Raw genomic sequence first — 26234 nt, 5'->3', positions numbered from 1 at the left:
GCATTGTGAAGGAGAGAACAGCAGCAGAATGAGACGCAAATAGCAATTTGTAAATTAAGATTTATTTCATGTGATTTTACAGACAGATTCTTTATGTTTGAGACAAGCAATGTAGTTAGCACGGACCCATTTTAAATCCACGAAAGAAAACACCTGACATATTAACAAATGGAATCTTAGCGTACAGTTCTCTAAATTTGAATCCAAGCATGTATAAAGCCATTGCGTAGCTGCAGGGAAGCAGAAAATCAATAGTCTGATAGAAAATGGTAAATTATGTGCTACATAATCAGGAATCTGGTTTATTATTTTTCTTACCACCGGACAAGCAAATCAGGTTGGGGGGGGAGGGGGGGATAGGATGGTAGTGACGGCCATGCTGGCGCCTGGATGCGTGGAACAATCTGGGGAGCAGGCACTGTAATCCACGTAACTACCCCTCAAGAGGAAAGTTTGAGCGCAAGAGGTAGCTGCGGGCAGGTTCTCAGCAGGGAACCGGAAAGCAAAGTGGTGCTATTAGCAAAAATGCTGAATTCTCTGTCCTGTTGGGAAAATGCCACGTTCCATGCCCTCGGAGTGGCAGAATCCGCAGGGCATTGGTAAGAGATGAACTGGGCAGTTCACACCTCTTAGAACTGTTGTTTTAGGCTGTCCGCAGACTCAAGCAGGCATCACTGAATCTGTTTACACTCCACAAGGGTGAAGGCTGGAAACATTTTTTTTTTTTTTTTGAAAAATGGGTAAAGGAAGGCAAAAATGAGTGAGTTCGTGACCTCCATGAAACCTGTTCGTCAACTCCTTTTCTCACCCTCCTCACGGGGTTGTGACCCACAGACTGAAAACCCTGGAAATAATACATTGCATTGTAAAAACTAATCTAGACCCAGGACACAAACTTTGTTCCTAGCTGAGCATTGTGGAGGTTCAGCATTAGAATTTACAATTATGTTATTTAGTTTGAGTTAGCTGGCAGCCAATTCAAACGCAACCAAAAATTCTAGCCAGACAATGCGCTCATAGTTCATTCCTATAAGGACAAGCACAAAATAGCTTAAAACCAAAAAAAGGCAATAAAGTCACTGCGCCAAATTCATTCCTGGAGTAAAACTCCATTCAGGCTGGGGCATAGAAAACTGGATCGTGAACTGACTGCCAAGGGGGTTCTATCTTCCACTCTCAAGTTCTGTCAGCAAGTCTGATAGTTTGAGCCTATTCCATGGATGGCTTTGAAAATTATCTAAGAAACCACCTTTCTGTCCACTGGAATGATCTCCTCTGGGCAGCTGCAGTCAACCGGTATTATCAAACTAAGACCAAGATTTTCAATATGACCTGGAATTCTTTGTGGAGCATAATTGCTGAGAAGACTCTGCTGTTGCATACAGATGCTCAGACACTCCAGGGATCAGGAGGGCCATACGGCCACCTAGATAGTTCTAGACCAGTAGCAGGTATTGCAAAAGCAGACATGGTCACCCTAGGTACAGTGAGTTGCAGTGATCCAGACAGGAGGTCACAAAGGAAGGGGTACAGTTTCCCAGCCCAAGCAGATGGAAAAAGTTTACTGAAAGCTGTAGCTACTTGAGGATCAGAAGGATATCTAGCCTAACACATCGGTCAAACTGGGTGCAAACTCCCAATCAAGGCTGACTCTAGTTAAACCCAATGACTTCCCTTGAGTTTAATCATAGCCTGATGTAAATCTTGGGCACCTACTCACTTCTCTTAAAAAGAAAACCTTCCACATATTTTGCTGAAGAACTCAGTTATCAAATTCCAAAGATGTAGGCAATCATTGGCTATAGAACATAGATGTTGAATTAAGGAAGGAACCAAAATTCTGAATGAGAATGAAGAAAAGAGAACCCAGCAAAGACCCAAGACCCAGGGCTGTACTTTTGTAGTTAGTAGTGAATGTAAGTAGATCTGAATAAGCTTTCCCTCGCTCAAATATAAGTGCAAATTAATCAGTTTTGCTAGTTACTTATTCCTAAATACCAATCAAGTTGAACTATGAGCCAAATGTAAGAAGTGGTTTGGTTTGCATTGAGTAACCAAACCAAACCTTTGTTTGCTCTCACAGGTTACCCTAAAAATGTTTTATATAGCATCTGAAGTTCATCATTCCAAGGTTCAAACCTAGGGTGAACTCCTGGTTCCATTGACTTAAGAGGGCTAGTATTTCACCCCTAATATTCTGAGGCTACCAAAGTTTCCTTGGACCATGCAGTCCTGTCCTATGCCAAATAACTTGCAAGGTTACATCACTCCAAACTTTCCTCCTCCAGGGTTCTCTGGTTGCCTTGTAGCATTCCATCTGGGCTGGCTACCTTGGGAGCTAACTGCTCTTGGAACCAACTGCAGCATCAAATAAAATATTTGAATTTGAAGTCTGCTCCAGTTGCTCAATAATATTAATGCTTAGTAATGTTCTAATGTCTCCCTCCAGAGGATTTCAAACAGGTCACCAAACTGTAAAGACGCCGCAACACCCCTGTGGAAGACAGGGAAATATTATCTCCAACACCAGGCAGAGACTAAGTTCTACATTTTCAAAACTGGCCTCTCATTTTGTATGCCCAGCTTTCGAAACTCAAGACCTGATTTTCAAAAGTGCTTAGCACCTAAAACTTCAGTAGGAGCTGTGGGTGATCAACGTATCTGAAAACATGTCCATAGGGCCAAACATTTCTAAGCTAGGTATCTAACATTTGGTTCCTAAATATAAAAAAATCCTCTTTTTCAGAGTTGCTGAGCACCTGTAGCTCCTACTAATGTCCAGTGGCGTTTGGAGTGCTAACCACCTTTCAAAAAATCCAGTTATATTTCTTTAACAGCCTAAATATGGATGTAGGAGCCTAGGTATCTAACCCTGGGCACCCAGAAAACAACAACCCAGGAATCCAAAATCAGAAGCCACTTCTGAAAATCGGGCTCAAATGACTTACTTGCACAGTGTAGCCTTGGGGAAGTGGTAAGGTGAGGACTAGAACCCAGGAACTCTTCCAGTCCCCGCACTCACTCCAAAAACGTGTTGCCTACCACTTGCCCGTTCATTCTCATGCAACCAAAGTCTAAACAAGATGCTGCACTAGTCCATGGAAACTCTCAACAGTAGTTAGGCCCCACAGTGGTTCAAATTGCCCATTGCATGCCGTGTCACTTTATTTCTGTTTTATTGTGCATCGGCAGGTCTCAGGTAGTTTATTAGCTAGGGACTGTGAAATGTCTCCATTTTGCAAATTTGGAACCATGGGCCAAAAACCATATCATGAATATAGCTCATCCTCTCTGCACTACTAGAACTGTAGGCAAACCCTAGATGGGTTATTAAACAACTCCTGAGTAACCACTGGGGATCTTTTCAAACAGCAAATGGAGGTGTAAATTAGCTCTGGATGCCACACAGAGTAAAAGGTTGTCAGAAATCTTGTCCTGGGTAGAGACCGGATTGACACCAAACACAATGCTCCTTTCTAGGCCAGAAAAGCGACGGATGCTGTCAAGAATAATACGCTTTCCCTGTATTTCATCTGCTTCTTGGAAAACTGGATTCAGCCTATATTTCCTCATTCCTATTTTTATTATGTGTTCATATTTTTTTTTATCATCGTTTGTGCTGAACAGAATAGCAATCTCTTTCTCTGAGTAGCCCTTTTGTAAATAGCTAAAACATTGTCTAGCCACATAATTTGCTATTTCGTTCATATTTAAGTTTCTTTTTATGGTATAATCACCTGATACATCGTGACCACATGTGGCTTCACTTAACAAGTTTTTTAAACGCTCATAAGGAACATTTCCTAATTTTTTATCTTGTACAATCCTTTCCATTTGTTTTTTTATGATGTCGTATATGTCCGTGGAATTACGGACCACTTGGGTTAGTGATTCCACAGGGTCATGCTGACGTGCAGGTGGAAGACCAGATACGAAAGGGTGACTTGTCTGTAAATAGTCCAAGAAGATCCAGAAAACACCAGGCTCATTATGACTTTGGGTGATACATTCAGCCTTCCTATACCAACAGCCATCTTCTTCCCGGAAATTCTGTGCTTCATCAACTACTATGTGTTTCACCTTTTCAAAGTTGTTCTTCATGAAAGTTACTCTTGTCACAGACTGGCAAATTCCTTTTTCGCTACAATATAAATAAAATATTTGATAAATATTAGTGTGTGTGCTGCAAAGTACTTCTCTAAATCTAATCAATGTAGATTGAATGCTGTGTCAGTTAAATCATTTTTCTGTAGATTTGCAGCATACCAACAAAACCAATTCCCATCCCATTAAAACTTTGACTTTATTAAGAAAAAAACTGACTCTTACCAAGACTAATGCATGCATCCCAGATACCCACATACCTTGAACACAGAATTATACCAGAAATCTGCACTCCTCGAGTTTGTTATGTATAGGGCCCTACCAAATTCACAGTCCATTTTGGTCACTTTCACGGTTATAGGATTTTTAAAATTGCAAATGTCATGATTTCAGCTATTTAAAGCTGAAATGTCATGGTGTCGTAATTGTAGGGGTCCTGACCCCAAAAAAGGAGTTGTGGGGGGGAGGGGTAGCAAGGTTATTGTAGGGGGGGTTGCCGTCCTGCTACCCTTACTTCTGCTCTGCTGCTGGTGGCACCGCTTCCAAGCTGGGCGGCTGGAGAGCGGCGGCTGCTGGCCCGGAGCCCAGCTCTGAAGGCAGTTCCCCGCCAGCAGCAGCGCAGAAGTCAGGGTGACCTGGGATGGTATCGCCACCCTCACTTCTACGCTGCTGCCTGCAGAGCAGGGCCCTCAGTCAGTAGCCGCCGCTGTCCAGCCGCCCAGCTCTGCAGGCAGCAGCGCAGAAGTGTGTCGTGGTCTGGCATTGCCACCCTGACTTCTGCCCTGCTGCCAGGAGGGCGCTGCCTTCAGAGATGGATGCCTGGCCAACAGCCGCCGCTCTCTGGCCCCTGAGCTCTGAAGACAGCGCAGAAGGGTGGCATTACTGTGATCCCCCCTAAAATAACCTTGTGACCCCCCCTGCAACTCCCTTTTGGATCAGGACCTCCAATTTGAGAAACACCGGTGTCCCCTGTGAAATTGGTATAGTATAGGGTAAAAGCAGACAGAAGACCAGATTTCAAGGGGGGAGACCAGATTTCACGATCCGTGACACATTTTTCATGACCGTGAATTTGGTAGGGCCCTAGTTATGTAGCAAATTTGATCTGAAAATTATTTGAGATCATTTTTTGTGTAGGGATGCATACAGACAGGAATAAGAAAAGGAGGACTTGTGGCACCTTAGAGACTAATCAATTTATTTGAGCATAAGCTTTCATGAGCTACAGCTCACTTCATCGGATGCTGAAGCTCACGAAAGCTTATGCTCAAATAAATTGGTTAGTCTCTAAGGTGCCACAAGTCCTCCTTTTCTTTTTGCGAATACAGACTAACACGGCTGTTACTCTGAAACCTACAGACAGGAATATTTTCATTCTAATTGCATTGCCTTGCTATAGACAAGTTGTATGGTAGCTTCATTGCAAGGAGCTTAATGTACCTTCTATTAAAAGGTGCAGAGTGACTGTGTACTTGTAATATATTAAAATATAATATTATCCATTTAAAGCATTTTTTCCACACATAGGCTTGTAAACTGGGTTTTTTTAAAGCAGCCCTTCCTCAGCAGGCCATTAAAATCTGGTTTTTTACATCATCGCTCTGAACTGCTGCTTGTGGCCTTTCAAAATTCGCATTCCTGGGGAAATGGGGGAGAAAAGAAGGGAGGAGGAACTATTTTAAAAGTTTTCACTTTGATACTTATTTTCGGGATCTTAGATCCATTTCCAAGGAAACAGAAATGAGCACTAGCCACAAGTAGCTGAATCATTTTCAGCTGCTGACCTCCACTTCAAATGTCTGCTTTCCATGGAAACAAGACTCTCAGTTGAGTGTCCCAGCTTCAGGATGCCTGCTCAGATTTATGACAGATTAATTTTAGAAACTTGCTACACGCTTTTCACTGGTGCTTTTGAATATTTAGGACACGCCATAAATCCAGGTTTCAGTTTTTCTCACACGCGCTACAAATTCTGGTTGGTGATGAATCTAAGACTCTGATCATCACAGGAAAGGCAAACTGAACTGCTATGTTATGAAGCCATGTGGCAATGAGATTTAATACTCTATGACTACAGTTCCTCAAAGCATTTAAGCATGTGCTTAACTTTAATCCCATGCTTTAGTTCCGTTGATTAGCATGAAAATTAAAAGAATGGAGCCTTTAGAATGTTTATAAATAAATCCATTTCAATCACAATATTTCTAGAATTCTTGTGGGTTTGAAACTAAGGCTCTCCTCTTTGAAGAAAGGAGGGGGAGGAGTGATAAGGGACTCCCACCTTAGCTTTTGTGGCTTTGACATGTGGGTGCTACACATCACTTCTTTGATAAACCCTAGAAAAAGAATAGCTTCATATCCTTTAACAAGCAGGAGGTGCCTGCTACTTGAGAAGACAAGCCTGTTGGTTGGCTGCCTTTTAACCAAACAGTTCCCAGTATTACAATCTACAGTAGCTTCATAGAATCATAGAATATCAGGGTTGGAAGGGACCTCAGGAGGTCATCTAGTCCAACCCCCTGCTCAAAGCAGGACCAATCCCCAATTAAATCATCCCAGCCAGGGCTTTGTCAAGCCTGACCTTAAAAACTTCTAAGGAAGGAGATTCTACCACCTCCCTAGGTAACGCATTCCAGTGATTCACCTACACTTCTTTTTCCCTATAATCACCTCCTGGCAGGGGGTGGCCACATTCAGCTTTCTTTAGCGCCCTTTTTAAGTTCTTATCAGGAATATCTATTTGTGGATTTTCTACAAGATTTTTCATCCCTTGGAGCATAATATTGTATATGTGAGTGGCATTCTGGATCCTTTTGGTTAGCCATTCCTGAGAATATTGTTTTCTTGGCTGTGGAAGACCACAGAGAAAAGTGTGGCTTGTTTGTAAACAGTCCAGGAAAATCCAGAGAATACCACGTTCATGACCATCGTTTCCTTCTGTGAGCTGCTTAGCCTTTGTGTACCAATCTTCACTACCCTTTGACTAGAAATTCTGGGCCTCATCAACTACTATGTGCCTCAGTAATTGATTATAATACTCCTGAAAGAAGGTGAATCGGGTCACAGTCTGGCAAATGTTTCTCTTTCTACCCAATAAAAGAGAACATTCAACATCATTTTGATGGATTTCTGCCTGTGCACTGATCCAGGCCCCGATTCAGTTAAGGTACTTAAGAACATGGCTAACTTTAAGCATGGGCAATGAGGAGTCCTTGTGGCACCTTAGAGACTAACAAATTTATATGGGCATAAGCTTTCATGGGCTAAAACCCACGTTATCAGATGCATGGAGTGGAAAATACAGCAAGCAGTATATATATATATATATATATTACAGCACATGAAAAGATGGGAGTTGCCTTACCAAGTGGGGGGTCAGTGCTAACGAGGCCAATTCAATTAAGGGGGAAGTGGGTTACTGCCCCTTAATACTTCCACCCTAATTGAATTGGCCTCATTAGCACTGACCCTCCCCTCCCCCCTCCACACACACTTGGTAAGGCAACTCCCATCTTTTCATGTGCGGTATATTTACACCTGCCTACTGTATTTTCCACTCCATGCATCTGATGAAGTGGCCCACGAAAGCTTATGCCCAAATCAATTTGTTAGTCTCTAAGATGCCACAAGGACTCCCCGTTGTTTTTGCTGATACAGACTAACATGGCTACTCCTCTGAAACCGTTAAGCATGGGAGTAGTGACACCACCATTCTAGCACCAATGTAACCATTTGTATAGACCGGGCTCTCGGACATTTCAGCACTTTGTCAACACGACAACTTGCTGAAACACCTGAGCCCCGTCCACAGTAGTGTCTCTACCATTGTAAATGCTGGTGCAGCTGTATGTATGAATTCAGTGTTGGAATTCAGGTATGTAATTTTGTACCATACATGCACCAAAGAGGGCTGCAACTTCTCCTAAACTGGAGAGCCTTGAAGCCTAAAAAATAAAAGCAAGCAGGAGATGCACTGATTTTAGCACATCCCAGCTACAGCCTCTGTCAGCCAGGCTTCTGTACAACATCCAGCAGAAATCAAAGCTGATCTCCCCCAATTTAGTCCCCAGTGGAGCCTATCAATAGAAACCCTGCCTGCCCTCCCCTAGAGGTGAATCCCCTCTGGTCTGCAAGAGGTTAGCTGACCCGCAGAGGTGCAGTTTCCACATCCCTGTGCCAACGGAGAGATCAATCTGGCCCAAAATGTTTTACAGTGGATTGTTATAAAGGGCCTTCCAAATACCATAACAACAGTCCAGATTGTCCTGTAACATGAAAACTACCCTCTCTCTTGTGGTATCATCTCAGGCTGTGCCTATGCTGGCAACCTTAAAACCTATAATACTCCACTGGAGATGGGTATGATGGAAACTGTTCGTTTAGATAGGGTTCGGGCATTTCTCCCACCTGTCCTCTAACCCTGCTTTGTGGGGAGCTGTGCTGCTGGTGAATTGAATGTCATTGTTCACACTGTAGACAGAGCCTGAAACATCTGCTACTTTGCAAAAAAATGGTTTTGGCTACTGACATACATTTTCTCCCCAATTTCAATGCCCCTTTGACATTTACTATTAATTAACTACGGGCACAGGTTTGAGTTGCATACAAAATGCTCACCTCACAAAGGTTTTCAGTGGCGCGTTCTCACAAATGTAGAGAATCTCATCAGACTGGCAGCGAAACATGTGCCTTATCTTCTCGATGATCTTCAGGGCCACTATTGTTTTCCCTGTTCCTGGCAGGCCATAGATAAACAGCTTCCTGCATTTGTGGAGATCTTTTGAAAGTATCTCATATTGTTTAATAGTGAGGAGATTGAAAAACTCACACCCAAGGCTGTCACTTAAAAAAGACCTAAAACCCAGTAAGATTATCACAAGTGAGTCCAGTAATTTTGGCATGTCCTTCTGGGATACAGTGTAGCTAGCAGGGTACTTAACTTGCAAACCTAATTCTGTATTTCCTTCTTCATTGGTTCCAAGCTGTAGGAGATGGGGAATCACACACACTCTCTGAGTGTATCCCCCAACATTTACCAGTTTCTGTTTCAATGCACGAGCAGTTTGTCTTGCATATTCAAACATATTCGCAGAACAGTCCTTCTGAGTCACAGTGTACAGCGTTGGGTGTTTGCCTGCAGCTATTAAGAGAGCATCACAGACAACTTGCTGATTCTCTGGCAATCCGATATCTACAGCCCAGCTCCTTGAAAATATCAGTAGTCCCTGAGATGCCTGCAGCTCTTCCATTTGCTCGTTCATTAAATTCTCCAGCCCTGGATACTCTGAAAACAGCCCTTTGGTGAGGTTTTCTGGTGTGTATATTATTTTATTAGAATACACTAGAAAGTGAGAGAATTAGAAAAACATTAACAAATTTTATGACTATTTTCTTTTTTTTTCTTTTGGTTAGACACTGCAATACCATTTTAAATTATTCCAACTGAATTTCTTGATGTTAAAAATGTTGGATTGGCAACCCTGCAGATCGAAGTCTTATTTTGCACAGAAACCAGTACAGCAGGAGCAATGGCAAACAAGCTTTCCTGACACACTACCCCAACCCCCTGCCCATAATCATCCACCAATGAGTCTCAACCATACTCTGTAGGGACCCCCTGTAGGGATGGAAGGGGATTTCAGACTCCATTGGCCACTAATACCTTGGTGCCTCTGCTCAGGGCATGTCTACCCTACAAACTTAAGTCAACCTATGTTAAGTCGACTTACAGTAATTACTGTGGTGGTTCATGTCCACACAACCCTCCTTCTGTTGGTGGTGCATGTCCTCACCAGGAGTGCTTCCACCAACTGAAGAGGGGCAAGGAGGGGAGGGGGAGAGGGCTGAGAGCCCGGGCTCTCAGCTCTGTGGCTGCCCCCAGGTTCCCCCACTGGGAGCCCGACTGACCCCCTAGGCTACGTGTCTGGAACGGTGGCTCTCTCTTTTTGCAGTCTCCTGCCTCATTCACCTCACATCTTCCAGCACTGAAGGTAATGGTGCTATGGCTAATTCACATGGGGAGTCGAGGAAGCCACATCTCCATACAACAGAATAATACACTACATAACATCCACTGGGCCAGATCCTGGGTTGGTGTAAAATTGGCATAGCACTATTACTTTCAGTGCTGGAAGACGTGAGGTGAATGAGGTGGGAGACTGCAGAAAGAGAAAATATGGTCTGATAGTTGAGGACGTTCACAGCTGCCCTGAGGACTTGGGTTCTATCCCTGGTTCTGCCACAGACTTTTAATATGATGTTGGCCAAGTCACTTAATTCGGAATTTTCCACAGGTGGCCACTAAACTATGTATTCCTCATTTTCTGGGTACCCAGTTTGGGATGCTTTGGGCCTGACTTTTAGAAGGGCCTAGCACTCACAACTGCAACTGAATTCAATGGGAGCTGTACGTGCTTGGGTCACCAGATCCCAACTCAGTGCTTGTCCTTCCAGGTTCCCATGAGCGTTAATCCTGCCTCTGCCACTGACTCATTGCATGTCCTTGGGTGAGCTCCTTTGTCTCTGGATTACTGGAGCATCCTGACTTTCTTACAAGCATTCAGACAAATTATTATTCCTCTGTAAATTTACAAGAGAAGTTCATTATTTATGATTATTTACTGTCCTGTTTAAAACAGTTCCCTCAGCCAGTCAGGGAGTGGAAAGAACAAGGTGTGACATAGGTGTTAAACCACACATTGTGAATAACAAAAAATGAATAATGAATAGTCAATATGAACTGATTATAAACAACCCATAGTCTGAAATGTATTCATTGTAGCTATTCGGCAAATAGTTACAAACATTGAATGTATACATAGAAATGAGGAAAGGTTCAGGAACAATTCCTTAGCCTAAAAAGCGCCTAAAGGCAATCAACATTATTATTCCAGTTAGTTCAACCAACTGTAAAAGGGACATCAAAAAGTGAATAAAGTGCAAATACTAAGAAAATCCAGCCGACCAAAACTAAATTCACATATTAAGAGTCTGACACCCCAGAGGCTGCAGGGAATTCACACTTGGATTTTAGGGACAGCCACTTAACACAGTAATTCTGTAGAACCCACAGCTTTCTTGTGTGAAAAATGAAAAATGTTGGAATAAATATTAAACTTCACATAAGATCGCACATTTACATAAATTAGCCATGGTGAGGGAGGGTTGGCAGAGAGATAAGGAGGATTCAGATAGGTCAGTGTTAAGACATACCAGTTGGTCTGCTTTAACCAATTTATATGTCCCCATTGCCTTCAGTCCTCAATTCTTCAAAAAGCATGTGTTCTACATACATAGAATATATTTTTTTCTATTAAGTTCTAATCATTTCTAAACTGGATGCCTTCAATCATTATGTCCATCAATGTCCAGATGCCAGAAATAGACTAATACAAAACATTACAGACCAAAGAGACATACCTGGAAATAGAGCTTTTCGCAGATCAGACAGACATGTGAGGCCTTTGTTGGAAAACACGGGTTTGGAGAGTGGGGATGCACCTGACAGACTGAGCACAGTCTTCAGAACTTCAGCTAAATTTGAAATCTCTTTAAAAGTAAATTAAAGTTAATATTAACACACTTATTTCACCCCATCACCCCCATATGAATTTTTACCTAGCATGCTCTAAGCTGCTCTCATAATTGGTGTGGGTTTTGCATGGTAAATGCACTGGTCTAGCATGAGCACCATGTGGAAACTCTCAAAATGAGATGAGATTATTTATTTTAACTAAAGGTTCTTATTTGGGTACCCAGCTGCAGCAGCAGTGTCCTTTCACTTTAGCGAGGCTGAAACGGTAGAATAATTCTGCTACATACTGAAGATATGGAGACATTGAGGTGGGGTTTTGGTTGCCAGACCTTGGGTTCCCTTATGCCTATGGTAGCAAGTGGGGGAAGAAAGGCAGGAAAGGTCATTAGCAAGTGTAAATCAGGACCAAGATATTTGATTTCATTCCCATTGGTTTCTTGTTTAATTATCTCTCAGGAGTGTGAACTTGGAAGAAAAGGACTTTGATCTTTGGTTCATGCTGATGAAGAGAAGGCTGGTCATTAATAAGGTTTCCACCATTTGTGATGTGATTAAGGATGAGGGACCTCCCCAGTTTTGCACATGTAGCTGAAATTGAGTTGGGTGATACTGCAGGGACCTATATTGGCACAGAATATGTTTATCAAGTATTCAATAAATGCATGCTCTTTGCAACCGACCAAAAGGGTAGGAGAGCACTCTCATGTCGTTCTACAGGATTCCAGTTTGTTCTCCCTCTTGTTCAGTGTGTGCATAAAGCCACTAGGAGGGTTAATGAGGAAGTGTGGGCTGTGATATCTTCTCTGTGGCTTTCTCATACTGTCTCTTCCAATTCAGATGATGTGGTTGTTGTGTTTCCCTGCATCTGGTTGAGATTAGGACATGGACAAGAGACTCAATCCAGATAAAACAGTTATCAGATGTTGATAAGGTGGGAACGGAACTGGAATTTTGGACAAAGACTCTGTCTGCCCTTGTGAGGCCATGTTTTTGCTGTTGCCTTTGTATAAATGTGTTTTTACATCGAGAGAGCTATCTATCTTAGTACAAAAAGACACCTATTTTAGTAATGAAGACATAGCTTAACAGATGTTGTTTGTCCACCGTTTGTTATTCTTGTTTGCTGCTTGGGACTCTGGTTAGATTCCCAGTTACAGTTGGAGGGTTAGCCAAAATGGCTTCCTCTGCTTGCATCTAACCAGGATGTTGACATCTTATCTTTTGGTTGTGACTCTCACTACCATGACTTGTGATTTTATCACCTCAAGAGTGGGTGTCTACAGTGTCTACCAGCAGGACAGTGGGGTGGGAGGAGGTATTGTTTCATGGTCTCTGTGTGTATATAATGTCTTCTGCAGTTTCCACTGTATGCATCCGATGAAGTGAGCTGTAGCTCACGAAAGCTCATGCTCAAATAAATTGGTTAGTCTCTAAGGTGCCACAAGTACTCCTTTTCTTTTTGCGAAGACAGACTATCACGGCTGTTACTCTGAAACCTGTCTACAGTGTGCTGCACCTTAAATCAAGCCAGAAACTGAAGACAGTGGAGAAAGGATAAGTCGCCTTCTTCCATGGCGTGTTTTGCTGTGAGCATATCACACAGCCTTGTCTTGCTGTCTCTGGGTTTCCAAGTGGAGTTTAAGGTGTAGCTTTTGACCTATAAAGTCCTAAATGGCCTGGGACCTCCCAAACGGAGAGACACTTTTCACCTCAGGCCATACCACCACAGCTCAGACTGGCGTCGGCATCTGAGTTCTCATGACAGAAGACAGTGGGGGTGACTGGCAAGGTATTCCCTTTGAGGGCTTCTCAGTTTTGGAACTCGCTCCCCAACCTTGGTTCAAAATAGTCCATATTTGTTGATCCTTCAGGACATGCTGAAAGGCTCATCTGTTCATTGGGGGTGTGGGGCTTCAGAGGGCAATCTTGCTAGAGAGGAACTATTTAATAAGGGTGGAGTATTTTTCCCATGCTGTAAGAATTTTAGTTATTTACTGCCCTACACCATATGATTGGCATGAGGGTTTGATTTTATATTTGATTCCCTGTGTGTTATGTTAAGGTTGTCTAGAGCTTGGGAAAGACACCTTCTATTTGTTCCTAGAAATTATAAATGGTAATAATAATAAAAGACTTCTGTAGCCTCCACTCGAAGATTCTCCCGTAGCTCAATAATGTTCAGTAAGAAAATGGAAGTGGCCCCAGGATGGTGAAGGACAAATTTGGTCTAAATTAACTGAGTCACATCCCTCAATCGGGACAAACTGATGGAATCTCTTTCACCATGGCCTATGGATGAGTATACTTTAGGAACTGTTTAATGGGGGGTTATAACCGAATACTGCACTTCTGTCCACCCTCTTCCAGCAGTGGTCCACCAACCCCCTCCAGGGCTCCATTCCCCAGTCCCTCTCCCTGAGGAAACACTGCTGACCCAGGCCCCTGTGGAGCTTCCTCTTCAGATCTCTCTCCCTTACCGTGAACAGTAAGCGCTTTATATCCTGCTTCCCTCTACCCGGCAGACCCTGCTGTAGCCTGAAGTCACTTGATGTGAAAGGGAACCCAGGCACAAGTGGCAGCCATAAGGGCTGGAACTATGGGTGCCGAGGGTGCTGCCGCCCCCCCTGGCTTGAAGTGGTTTCCATCCTACACAGGGTTTACAGTTTGGTTCAATGGCTCTCAGCACCCCCGCTACACAAATCGTTCCAGCCCCCCTGGTGGCAGCTGGGTCCTGAGCTCCTCCGAACAGCCCACCTCACCCTGTAACACACAGGGCACTACTCAGTGTGATTAAGGGTGGCAGAATCGGGCCTAAATACTTCTCTTTCCTTGTTGTCTGTCTGAAACACCTGTGCAAACAGGAGAAACCAAATGGCTGTGTACACAGTGTTGTCTCGTGAGCACAGTAAACAAATGGATTTTTCAAATGTGGTAACCTTGGTTATAACAGCAAACAGGTCAAATAAATTCTGACAGACGTGTGAATTTTAACTTGGCAGTGTCACTTTAAGAAAAGCGTTCTGGGGTTGGAGCACCATTGATTTTAAATTTTAGGATCACTTCCTTGTCAAGCCAACAGTGGTGCTACCATGCTACAAATGCTGATGTTAATTTTAATATGGAAAAAATAAACTATGATACTTTTATTTTTAAAATAATTGGACCTGGGTCAGGTGTTGTCATCAGGTCCATCCAGTCCTTGGCCATCAATCTTTCAAATCGGTCATCCTTCACGATCCATGAGTCGGGATTATGCAAAAACACAGCGCAACAAAATGGCTTAATTTTCACAGCACATACATAGCCATACAAGTTTCCCTGATTATCCCGTACATTCAGGATTTTAGGGACAACAATCAGTTCTGGCCGAGAACTGCAGAAATGGAAGACGTGCTGCACCTTCTGCCTGCCACGCTCTACTATCCTGAGTAACTGATTGGCTGTTACATTCTCTTTTCTGCAACCAACAACTTTCCTCTCATCATCCACACCAAAAAATAAATATCCCCCCTGTGTGTTTGCAAAAGCAGAGATGTACTTTGGTAATTTGTCTTCAATGTCTTTCTGGATGATGTTCAGGTTGTCTGCTGAAGCAAACTCTTTATAGTCAACACGTGTCGACTCAGAGAAGTTCAGCTTCTCACCATGGGTGAGGTGCTGTACATTAAAAATATTTTCAATTGAGTCATGTTCTTCCTCAAAACCATTCAGGACGGCTCTCTCAGCTCCTTGCTGTGTCTCATCAGATCTTCTCCTGGAACACTCTTTCTTCCTTTTGAAAAATTGTGCAGCAACACTGGAATTCATGAGTTTAACAGAAGTGCCACATCTCTGGTACAAGCCTGTTTTCTGGCTGCAAATACGAGATGAAGATGAAATATCTGATGAAGATGAAACTTCAATTCTCCATGATTTAACAAAGATTAAAAGTTTGCTGTTTTGCTTAATGCTTTCAAAGTAGTCTGCAAACATCTGAGATGGAATAAGTTCTGTAAAGGAATCTTCTATATCCTTCCCAAGCCCATCTCCTTCATTGTAGCCCTCATTTTCAATCTCTGCCTCTATCAAACCTCCTCCTGAGTTCAACAATGCACACGCTGCTTGGGAGATATTCTCTTTTTGTTTCTTCTTGATGTGTTGTTTGTTCTTTTCCTTCCTGTATGTCTCACCAAAAATTACTTTTCCAACTTTTACAACCACATCAGGATACTTAGTGTTCAGGTCAACACATGGATGCTTCTCCTCCGTGGCCATCCTGTTCCTGAAACAAGGGAAAGGATAATTCTCACTTAAAACAATAAGTGTGGGCAGCAGGAGGACACTACCTGGCTGTCCCATGAAAGTACCTTCTTCTGAGGAGGTACATTAGCAGGTAAACCTCTCACTCTGATGGGGTCATTTTGTTTTTAATTCTAATGTTATTAAAATGCAATTATAAATAATGCAGTTCACATATGGCCAAAGTGAAAAAAAAATCTTTGTATAAAATTATTGTAACAAAGAGACCAAATGGAAAGGATGCAAAGCCAAGATGCTGGTTAAGGGTTATAAAATCTATTACCTAGGGAGTTCAATCTACTGAAACGGTGTTGGAATTATTCTGGATGAAACTGTGCAGAGGCATGTCATAGCGGTTACCAGAAGATAAGACCTACTGATGAGTGTTAAGCTGTGTTAAGCAAAAGGTAACTATCCTAATAGTAAGTGGATACATAGGCACTGGCTTCCTCATTTCCCTGGCGTGTTTGATCCCTGCTCTGCCCCAAGACCCCACCTCTGCCCAGCCTCTTCCCACCCAGCCTCTTCCTGCCCCCATTCCTCCCTCTCCCCTGAGTGCACCCGGCCCTCGCTGCACCCCCTCCCTTCCCAGCGCCTCCAGCATGCCGCTGAACAGCTGATCCCAGCAGGCAGGAGGCACAGGGCGGGGGGGAGGACGGGGAAGAAACTGACAGGCTGGGCTGTCATTGGGTGCTGAGCACCCCTATTTTTTTCCCCACGGGTGCTCCAGCCCCATAGGTACAGAGTCAGTACCTATGAGTGGGTATGCACCACAGTTAGGAGAGGATTACAGCACATTGCCACTAACAGCAACAGACTCTGCATCATCACAAGGACTGCTTTCTGCCTCCAACTAATAAAAGACATATACCCAATAGATTAACCAGCTTTGCAGTACAATACAAAACCTTCATCACAACCTCAGCATGCAATAGATTTACCACACTATTCATGTTAAGTGTGGGGTGTGGTAAGGGTTTATGGTGGAAGCATGAGGTCATAATTAATGGTAGAACCAGGAATAGAACCCAGTACCCTTGAGCCCCACTCTGCTATCTTAACCCCAAGACCTGTGTGATGGAGTGTACAAATTCCACACGGGGTAACAAGGGGCTAAGGGATTATTTTGGGCCCAGCCACACCCACCCTGCCACACCTGCAGCAAATGCTCCATGATCTGATGGAGGAATTAAAAGACAGGGAAACAGCTCATTTGAGGGCAGACCTGGAAAAGAGCAGATCTGCAGCCCAGAGCTCCAGCCGTGCACTGTGAAGACTGAAGTCTCTGAAACAACTGCCCCAAAGGGGCCCTCCCTAAGGGAAGGGAGAACCCACCCCCGAAACAACCAGAGGCAGAAGTATTCCCCTCTCCCCTGCATGTGGACATTGGAAATCTCCTCTTATTTTCTTGATTTGGACTCCCCTATCAGGGGAAAGGCTTGGTCTGAGCTGACCTAGTGGGGAGCGGGTGAAATAGGAAGTGGCCCAGGGAGGGCAGCCTTAAGCAGCCTCAGTTGCCAGATCACTGGTTGCTCAAAGGGTCCTGGGTAGCAGCCCAGTGGAGTGGGAGGACCTGGGCTCCCATACTAACAACCCCGCTGTCAGCCACAGATTGTGGCCTGGGCCATGCTTCCCAACCAATGCCTGAGTGAGGACCGTTACAACCTGCCTTCCTCTTCTTACTAAACTTAGGCTCTAACCAGCACTGTTTCTGCAAAGGAAACTCATCTCTCACTAATTTATTACCTCTTATTTATTTATATCTTTGAATGTCAGCAAAGTAGTGGACAAAGGAGAACCAGTGGACATAATTTATTTAGACGTTCAAAAGGCCTTTCACAAGTCATTTTAACGAAAAAAATTTACAAAAGAAACTAAATAGTTGTGGAAAAAGAGGCCAAGTATCATGGATAAAAAAATCTGGCTCAGAGACAAAACAAAGTAGAATTAAATGGTCAACTTTCATTTTAGCAACAGCCAACAGTGGAATGCCTCAAGATTCCACACAAGGTCTCGGGCTGTTTAATATATTTATTAATGACCCGGGACAGGGGTTAGCAGTGAGGCTGCAAAATTTACAGATGACAAACAGTTTTTTAAGTTAGTCGGTACCAGACAGGACTGTGAAGTATTTCAGAGGGACCTAGCTAAGCTACACAAATATGTAACAGGATGGTAAATGAAATTCAATGTTGATAAATGCAAAGCAATGCACAGTGGAAGGGAAGATTTAAACTACTCATACACCTTACAAGATTCTGAATTAACTGTATTAATTAAAGAAAGGGACCTGGGCACCAATGAAAACTCCTTCTCAATGTGCAAATATAGTCTAAAAAGCAAAAATATGTGAGGATGCATAAAGAATGAGGTGGAGAATAATATGGACAATATTATAATGCCTTTATATAAATCAGTGATGTGGCCTCATCTAGAACCCTGTGTACAATACTAGTCGCTCATCTCAAAAAGGACATTGCACAGTTAGAGAAAGGCAATGAGAATCACTGGGAACACAGGAGAGATTTTTGGTGAAGAGACATTGAAAAGATTGGTTTTATTACCTTAGAAAGGAGACAAATAAGGGGGGGACACAATAAAGACATAAAATAATGGTGTCAAGGTGATAGATCACAAGCTCTGTTCTCCTGGTCTCATAACACATAAACAAGGAAGCACGAATTGAATCAAAAGGTGACAAATTCAAAAACTAATAAAAGTAAATACTTTTTCATACAAAGTGTACACTATGGACCTTGTTGTCACAGGACGTCACTGAGGCCAAGAATTTAGTAAGATTCTAAGAGGGAGTGCACATATAAATGGGTAACAAGAACATCCAGAGTTATAATAGTTCATGCTAACAAAAATATTGGCAGGGATATTAACTTCATGTTTCAGAGTTTAGGCAAATCTTGCTGGAGGATTCTCTGCTCCTTGAAGTCTTTAAACCATGATTTGAGGACTTCAATAGCTCAGACATAGGTGAGAGGTTTATTGCAGGAGTGGGTGGGTGAGATTCTGTGGCCTGCGTTGTGCAGGAGGTCAGACTAGATGATCATAATGGTCCCTTCTGACCTAAATATCTATGAATCTCTAATTATTAGAGGTTGAGATGAGACATCATGTGGGGGGGAAGGGGGATTATCTGACATCTGTCTGTTGTGGAGTTCTTACACCTTTCTTTGAAGCATCTGGTGCTGGCCACCCGATATTGGGTCTGATCCACTATGACAATTCCTTTGTTCCTATGTCAGATATTTGAAATTGATTTAAAAATCAGTTTTGCAGTAAGATGAATCCAGAAACATGGCTGAATTTATGCCCAGAAAGATTCCAAAATAGATTATTTGTCAAATTCTTATCAAAATAAAAAGTTTAATATTTTAAAACTTTTAGTAAAATAACAGATCTCTTCCTTTTAGAAACATCTGACATATTAAGTTGATCTGAAAATTCATGACTTCTATTTTTAATCAAAGTGTTTCTGAAGTAAAAGGATAAAGAGTTTAGCAATAGTAAAATCTACATTTCTAGCTGGGTTGGAAGGGGCTCAGACAGCAGCTCAGACCAGCTCTGCCCTGTGTCCCGTTTTCCCTGGGGAAATAGGGTCACCCTACTTTCAGTGCTGTGCAGGTGGGGAGGGAGGGGAGCTGCTGCCAGCCGCAGGAGGGAAGTGGGGAGGGAAGGGATGAGCTCTACAAAGACACAGGCAAGGTTATCCCCGCTCCCCTCCTCCGGCCTGCGGCTGGAGGCAGCCCTGTCCCTTCCCGCCTTGGCACAGTGCTGACAGGCTCCCGCTGACCAACTTCTGGCGCGAACCCGGGCGGAAATCTCGGGGGCACGTGACCCCACATGTCCCCTCCCCCCCCCCATTTTCCCACAAGGAATGTTTCATTTGTTGGGGGGGGGCATGGCTCCCTGGTCCGCCCGGTTCTGGCACCGGTGGCCGCTTTACACTCCTAGGGTGTAAAGTGGTCTTAGTGTAAATGAGAATCAGCCCCCCACAAAGACCAAGACACAATTGCTGCTCTGGGCACCACAAATCCGAGAGGTTTCAGAGTAGCAGCCGTGTTAGTCTGTATTCGCAAAAAGAACAGGAGGACTTGTGGCACCTTAGAGACTAACCCATTGATTTGAGCATGAGCTTTCGTGAGCTGCACCCGATGGAGTGAGCCGTAGCTCACAAAACTTTTGCTCAAATAAATGGGTTAGTCGCTAAGGTGCCACAAGTCCTCCTGTTCTTTTTACAAATCCGAGACTGACTCCAAGGACCTGCCCCAGTGCTCCCGAGCAGGGGGCCGCCCAGGAGCCTTCCAACCTGGGTTTCTGACCTAGGAGATGCCGGCTGGAAATCCCGCACGGGATCAGTAGCGGGGCTGATCATTACACACGGCAGCGGGCACATGCCGTGTCCGGGGGGGGCCGGCCGCGCTCCGCCCCCCCCCAGCCCAGGGGAAGCGAGTCTGACCTTGCTTCTCTTCTGCTCTTCGGAGTCTGCTCGGCCGACGCAGACAAGGCGCCTCTCGGAGCCGATCTCAACTTCCCACCTCCCGAGCGCTGCAAGAAACGCTCCTCTTGGCCTCAGTTCATTTCACTGCCCCCCGCGGCTCTGGCCCTGGGTCCTAGCGCTCCTGATGTGAGCGGACAGGGCGGAGTCTGCGACAGAGACAAAACCGGCCGAGTTGGACCCACAGCGCCGAGCAGACGCGGGGCTAACCCTGAAGAGCTCTGCCAGCAGGAAGACAGGCGAGGGGGCCAGGAACTGCTGAGGTCTACCCCCCCCCCGCCCGAAGCCAGAAACAGGATGCTGTAAAACGTCATCTGATTTCTTTTCAACCAAGGAAATTGTGGATACAGACTAACAGGGCTACCCCCTGGGATGGGACCCTGTGATTCTGCTATAAGAGTGTCCACCCCCAGAGACATGCACTGAAATACCTGAAGGTGTGAATTAAACCCCAGCTGGTTATTTTGGTCCCACTTTGCATGTAGACAAGGCCTTAACCTCTCTTTGCCTCCACTCTTACATTTGTACAATGAGGCTAATACCACAGACCTCACCTGGAGGATGTGAGGATTAATTAATTTGTACAGTATTTGAAGGTGAAGGGTGGGATTTTCAAAGCTCCCAGAAAGATCTGGGCACCCAGTTCCCATTAGAAGTTAAACACTCAAGTGAGCAGCCCTGACTCTGAATACTGCCCTGACCTGCTGAGTGGAGTGACTGATAGGTTGACGTAGTCAGTTTTCAGAGTACAGCCCCACGTTCCATGCCTAACCCGTTCTGAGACAAGCAGTGAACCAGACCCAAGGACGATTTCTTCTTCTTCTTCATCATAATTTATTTGCAGTGGTGCCCACTATGTATTAGGCACTTTCCAAACACTTAACAAGGACAGTCCCTGATAGGAGGTGTTCCCAACCTAGGAACAGAGCTCTGAGGAAGGGAAATAACAATAGGCAACTTACACCCTTTTTATTTAAAAATCAACAAAAGTCACTCTAGACAGCATGGCTGAGGTGGGTCTTTAGGAGGGACTTGAATGTGGATAGAGTAGGGACCCTTACAGATGAGCTCAGGAAGCTTGTAACATGCCAAGGCGGCTGCACGGGAAAAGACACGGAGGTGGTTGTGTGAGAATCTGCCAAACAAGCAGATGAGAACTGTGGAACTCATTGCCAGGGGATGTTGTGAAGTTCAAAACTATAATGGGATTCAAAAAAGAATTTAAGAAGTTCATGCAGGGGCACCATTTCAGATTTTGGGATGGGGACAACTTTAACTGTGATTACATGGGCTACTTAGGCACCTGAAAACTTTTTTTTTTCCAGACAATAATTTAGAAATTAGCTGACGGGAGCACTGTATCTAATTCCTATATACAGAAAGAAAATTAAATAAATATGAGACCCATTCAGCTCTAATACTAACATGTTCTGACATCTTGTGTCATGTCACTTAAGGGACACTGATCAGGCTTAACATTTTAAAGCATATGCTTACTCTTGAATATAACAATGGAAACAATTGTAGAAAAAAATCTAGATTACTTTCTATCATTTAGGCTATTTACTTTTTGCAGTTCACCAAGCTTGGAATAGATCATTTAATGTTTGGAAACATCCTACTAGGGAAAGGCCCTGCAACTTTATACTGCACCTGCCTGGGGCTCTAGGGGTGATACCTCATGTCATAAATATAAAGGGAAGGGTAAACCCCTTTAAAATCCCTCCTGGCCAGAGAAAAAAATCCTCTCACCTGTAAAGGGTTAAGAAGCTAAAGGTAACCTCACTGGCACCTGACCAAAATGACCAATGAGGAGACAAGATACTTTCAAAAGCTGAGAGGAGGGAGAGAAACAAAGGGTCTGGTCTGTCTGTCTATATGCTGCTTTGTCGGGGATAGACCAGGAATGGAGTCTTAGAACTTTTAGTAAGTAAGCTAGCTAGGTATGTGTTAGATTATGATTTCTTTAAATGGCTGAGAAAAGAATTGTGCTGAATAGAATAACTATTTCTGTCTGTGTATCTTCTTTGTAACTTAAGGTTTTGCCTAGAGGGGTTCTCTATGTTTTGAATCTAATTACCCTGTAAGGTATCTACCATCCTGATTTTACAGGGGGGATTTCTTTATTTCTATTTACTTCTATTTCTATTAAAAGTCTTCTTGTAAGAAAACTGAATGCTTTTTCATTGTTCTCAGATCCAAGGGTTTGGGTCTGTGGTCACCTATGCAAATTGGTGAGGCTTTTTATCCAACATTTCCCAGGAAAGTGGGGGGGGGGGTGCAAGTGTTGGGAGGATTGTTCATTGTTCTTAAGATCCAAGGGTCTGGGTCTGTAGTCACCTAGGCAAATTGGTGAGGCTTTTTACCAAACCTTGTCCAGAAAGTGGGGTGCAAGGTTTTGGGAAATATTTTGGGGGGGGAAGACGTGTCCAAACAGCTCTTCCCCGGTAACCAGTATTTGTTTGGTGGTGGTAGCGGCCAATCCAAGGACAAAGGGTGGAATATTTTGTACCTTGGGGAAGTTTTGACCTAAGCTGGTAAAGAGAAGCTTAGGAGGTTTTTCATGCAGGTCCCCACATCTGTACCCTAGCGTTCAGAGTGGGGAAGGAACCTTGACACCTCACTACAAATATTAGACTAGAAACTGACTTTAACCAGGGGTGAAACTGACACTTTCAAGTCACTTTCACAGTATGGCCAATCCCAAATGTTCAAAAATTATGAGTCAGGCTCACCAAAAATCATGAGATTGGCTTAAAAATCATGAGAGTGTTTAAAAATAACAGATTTGGTGTTCTTTTTATTTGCTTTCTACTTTCTGAGCCTTGAGGGTGCACTGGGTCACATTTTGAATCTTTCTCCACAGCCATGAGGGCCAGAAACTCACTTTTTTTCTTTAAGAAGGAAGGCTGAAATCATCACAGATCCACTTGACTGCAGGAGTTGGGGCTTTAAAGAAAACAATAATTATCATGAGACTCATGACAAAATCATGAGAGTTGGCAACACTGCTCACTTCTGTTTAAAGGCTAGTTACTTTCTAAAAGGCTCTTCAGAACAACACCACAATGACTGAGTTGAAGTTCTCACAGGTGAATATTTAAAACCAAACACCAAGAAAATTCCACATTTTAAAGTTCTTCTGAGGTATATCAGGGCCACTGCAGGCAGGAAAGGAAAATAAACAGGCACAGGAGCTCTGGGCAGCTCTTCCTCTCGAAAAAAAAAAAAAAAAGTTGGACGGTCAAATCTTCCAGTCCTTAATCAGGTAAAACTTCTATTGCCATCAGCGCCTCCACTCATGGATATTAACATGTGTTCAATAATTATACACTTCATACTTAACTATCTTCAGCCATCTTATCCAGGGCTACTATTTGATACACATTGGCTCAGGGACTATATTTTCTGGCATATTCTGAACAATGCTGAGCGCAGATGGTGGCAGTGAATAGGAACATAAGAATGGCCATACTGGGTCAGACCAATGGTCCATCTAGTCCAGTGTCCTGTCTTCCGACAGTGGCCAATGCCAGGTGCTTCAGAGGGAATGAATAGAACAGGTGATCATCAAGTGATGCATCCCCTGTTGCCCATTCCCAGCTTCTGGCAAACAGAGGCTATTGACACAATAATACAATATCACAAATAATACAAATCGTGACAATAACAATCAACTTTATGGACTCTATGGATGCAATTTCTGTTCTTTGTTCTTGAATTGGCCTGAATACAGCTGAAACCTGAAGAATTTGAGGCATAAACACATCTGATACTCATACAGTACTTTCTCATTCCTTCCTTTTCCCAAACTCCGAACAAAAAATGACAAAACAAAATGGTTTTCAGTTAAAATATAAAATTTCACAGCAGCCATTGCTCTACAGCCCAGCATGGGGCAGAACCTGTTAAATGATCTCCTCTCATCTGACTCTCATTCTTTCTCTTTCTTTCTTCATCCTTCCTGACCTCTGTGCTGCTTTTCATGCTGTCAACCATGACATCCTTCCCAATAGCCTGGGAGTCTCAGAGAGCTGGCCTTCTTGGTTTTGCTCCCATGTATAAGAGTTCTCTTTTTTTTGCAGCATGCGGCAGAGAGAAAGGCTGGTCCAGTGGACAGAAAGCTAGCCCTCAGAGACCTGGGTTCTATTTCCCCTTGGACTTCCTGAATGACCTCAGGCCAGTGTTTCAAAGGTTTTTAGGCACCCCAAAATGCAGCTAGGCGTCTAGTGGGGTTTACAAAGCACCTAACTTTCTAGGTGCTTTTGAAAATCCCATTAGGTGCCTAAATGCCTTTGGCAATCTGGCTGTTAGTCTGTGTGTGCCTCTGTGCCCCATCTGTACAATGGGGATAATAGCACAGTTCTACTTCTCCGAGGGGCTGTGAGAAGAAATAGGTTAGACAGTGTGAAGCGCTGGGATACTACAGTGATGGGGCCACATAACTACCACAGGTAGAGTGGGAACTTCTCGATACCATTGCTAACCCTTCACTTGGTTTTGGCCCCTTCTTCTCACCTGTCCCCCTCACATCTCCCTCTTTTCTGAATGTAACCTTGGCTCAGAGAACGCGGCTATATTTCTTCCGAGTTCCCCGCATTCTGTAGTCTCCTCCAGACCCTTAATTTAATTACCAGCTCTTTCTTACCTCAATCACCCCGCCTCTGTTTTTAACCAGAGCCCCAGGGGCACAGGCGGAGGCTAGCCCCTCCCCTCTGATGAGCAGACAAGGGGGACTTGTGGCACCTCGGAGACGCACCAATCTACTGGCGCATGAGGGGACAGGAAACAGTGGGTGTCGCCACACGCCCTGTAACCGGAGCCATCGCTTGAGACAGGCCAATGCCAGCGGGAGAGCGGGATCCCCTTACAGGGTGCGCGGTGACACCCACTGCTGCACCGCCTCTGTGTTTATAAATCGCCCCCCCCCCGACCAAGACGCAGTCGCTGCTCTGGGCGACACAAACCCGAGACTGAGGCAAGGGCCGCGGCGGGCACACGCCGTGTCCGGGGGGGGGCGGGGGCCAGGCCGCGCTGCTGGACCGAGCCCAACCTCCCGCCGCCTCGACCCCGCCCCTTCCTGCTTAGACCCCGCCCCTTCCTGCTTCGGGCCCCGAGCTCCTCCCGGAGCCCGCCCCGCCCCCCGCTCGGCGCAGCAACGAGGTTCCAGAGCCCCGCCCGCCGCCTGGGTCAGCTGACCCGTGACCCAGACGGGGCGCTGTGATTGGCTGCCAGGAAGGGTCAGTGGGGTCGTAAAGACCAGCATGGCGGAGCGCGGCATGGAGCCTGGTGAGCCGGGCGGGGAGAGCCGGGGGCAGCGGGCCGAGCCGTGGGCTGGAGGGCTGGGCTGGCTGGCTAGGCCGAGCCGGGGGCGGCTGGGCTGGGGGGCCTCGTCTGGGCAGAGCCGGGGCTGGACTGGCTAGGCCGAGCCGGGGGCGGCGGGGCCGGGGCGGGGCTGGGCTGGGCTGGGGGGCCTCGTCTGGGCAGAGCCGGGGCTGGAGGGCTGGGCTGGCTAGGCCGAGCCGGGGGCGGCGGGGCCGGGGCGGGGCGGGGCTGGGCTGGGGGGCCTCGTCTGGGCAGAGCCGGGGCTGGAGGGCTGGGCTGGCTAGGCCGAGCCGGGGGCGCCGGGCCGGGGCCGGGGCGGGGCTGGGCGGCCTCGTCTGGGCAGAGCCGGGGCTGGAGGGCTGGGCTGGCTAGGCCGGGCCGGGGGCAGCGGGCCGGGGCCGGGGCCGGGGCGGGGCTGGGCTGGGCTGGGCTGGGGGGCCTCGTCTGGGCAGAGCCGGGGCTGGAGGGCTGGGCTGGCTAGGC

General features: G+C 45.1%; 1 protein-coding gene across 2 annotated transcripts; it reads right to left on the bottom strand.

Annotated features, from left to right (window-relative positions):
- Positions 1-40: 40 nt before the first annotated feature.
- On the bottom strand, positions 41-25370 carry LOC311532338 (schlafen family member 9-like). 2 transcript variants are annotated; one of them, XM_084650706.1, is made up of 5 exons: positions 25075-25370; positions 14803-15899; positions 11524-11652; positions 8722-9445; positions 41-4141 (listed from the first exon to the last, which is right to left on the bottom strand). In XM_084650706.1, exons 2-5 carry the CDS (start codon positions 15890-15892, stop codon positions 3331-3333), a joined length of 2754 nt encoding a protein of 917 aa, XP_084506832.1. In that variant the 5' UTR covers positions 15893-15899; positions 25075-25370; the 3' UTR covers positions 41-3330. The 2 variants fall into 2 exon arrangements, with proteins under 2 accessions (XP_084506832.1, XP_084506831.1); XM_084650705.1 differs by lacking the exon at positions 25075-25370 and adding an exon at positions 20388-20662.
- Positions 25371-26234: the final 864 nt, after the last annotated feature.

Source organism: Lepidochelys olivacea (assembly GCF_965140295.1).
Source record: "Lepidochelys olivacea isolate rLepOli2 genome assembly, chromosome: 17".
In the NCBI taxonomy this organism is placed as follows: domain Eukaryota; kingdom Metazoa; phylum Chordata; order Testudines; family Cheloniidae; genus Lepidochelys; species Lepidochelys olivacea.
The sequence above is the reverse complement of the archived record's forward strand: the minus strand, read 5'-3'. Positions and strand labels throughout refer to the sequence as shown.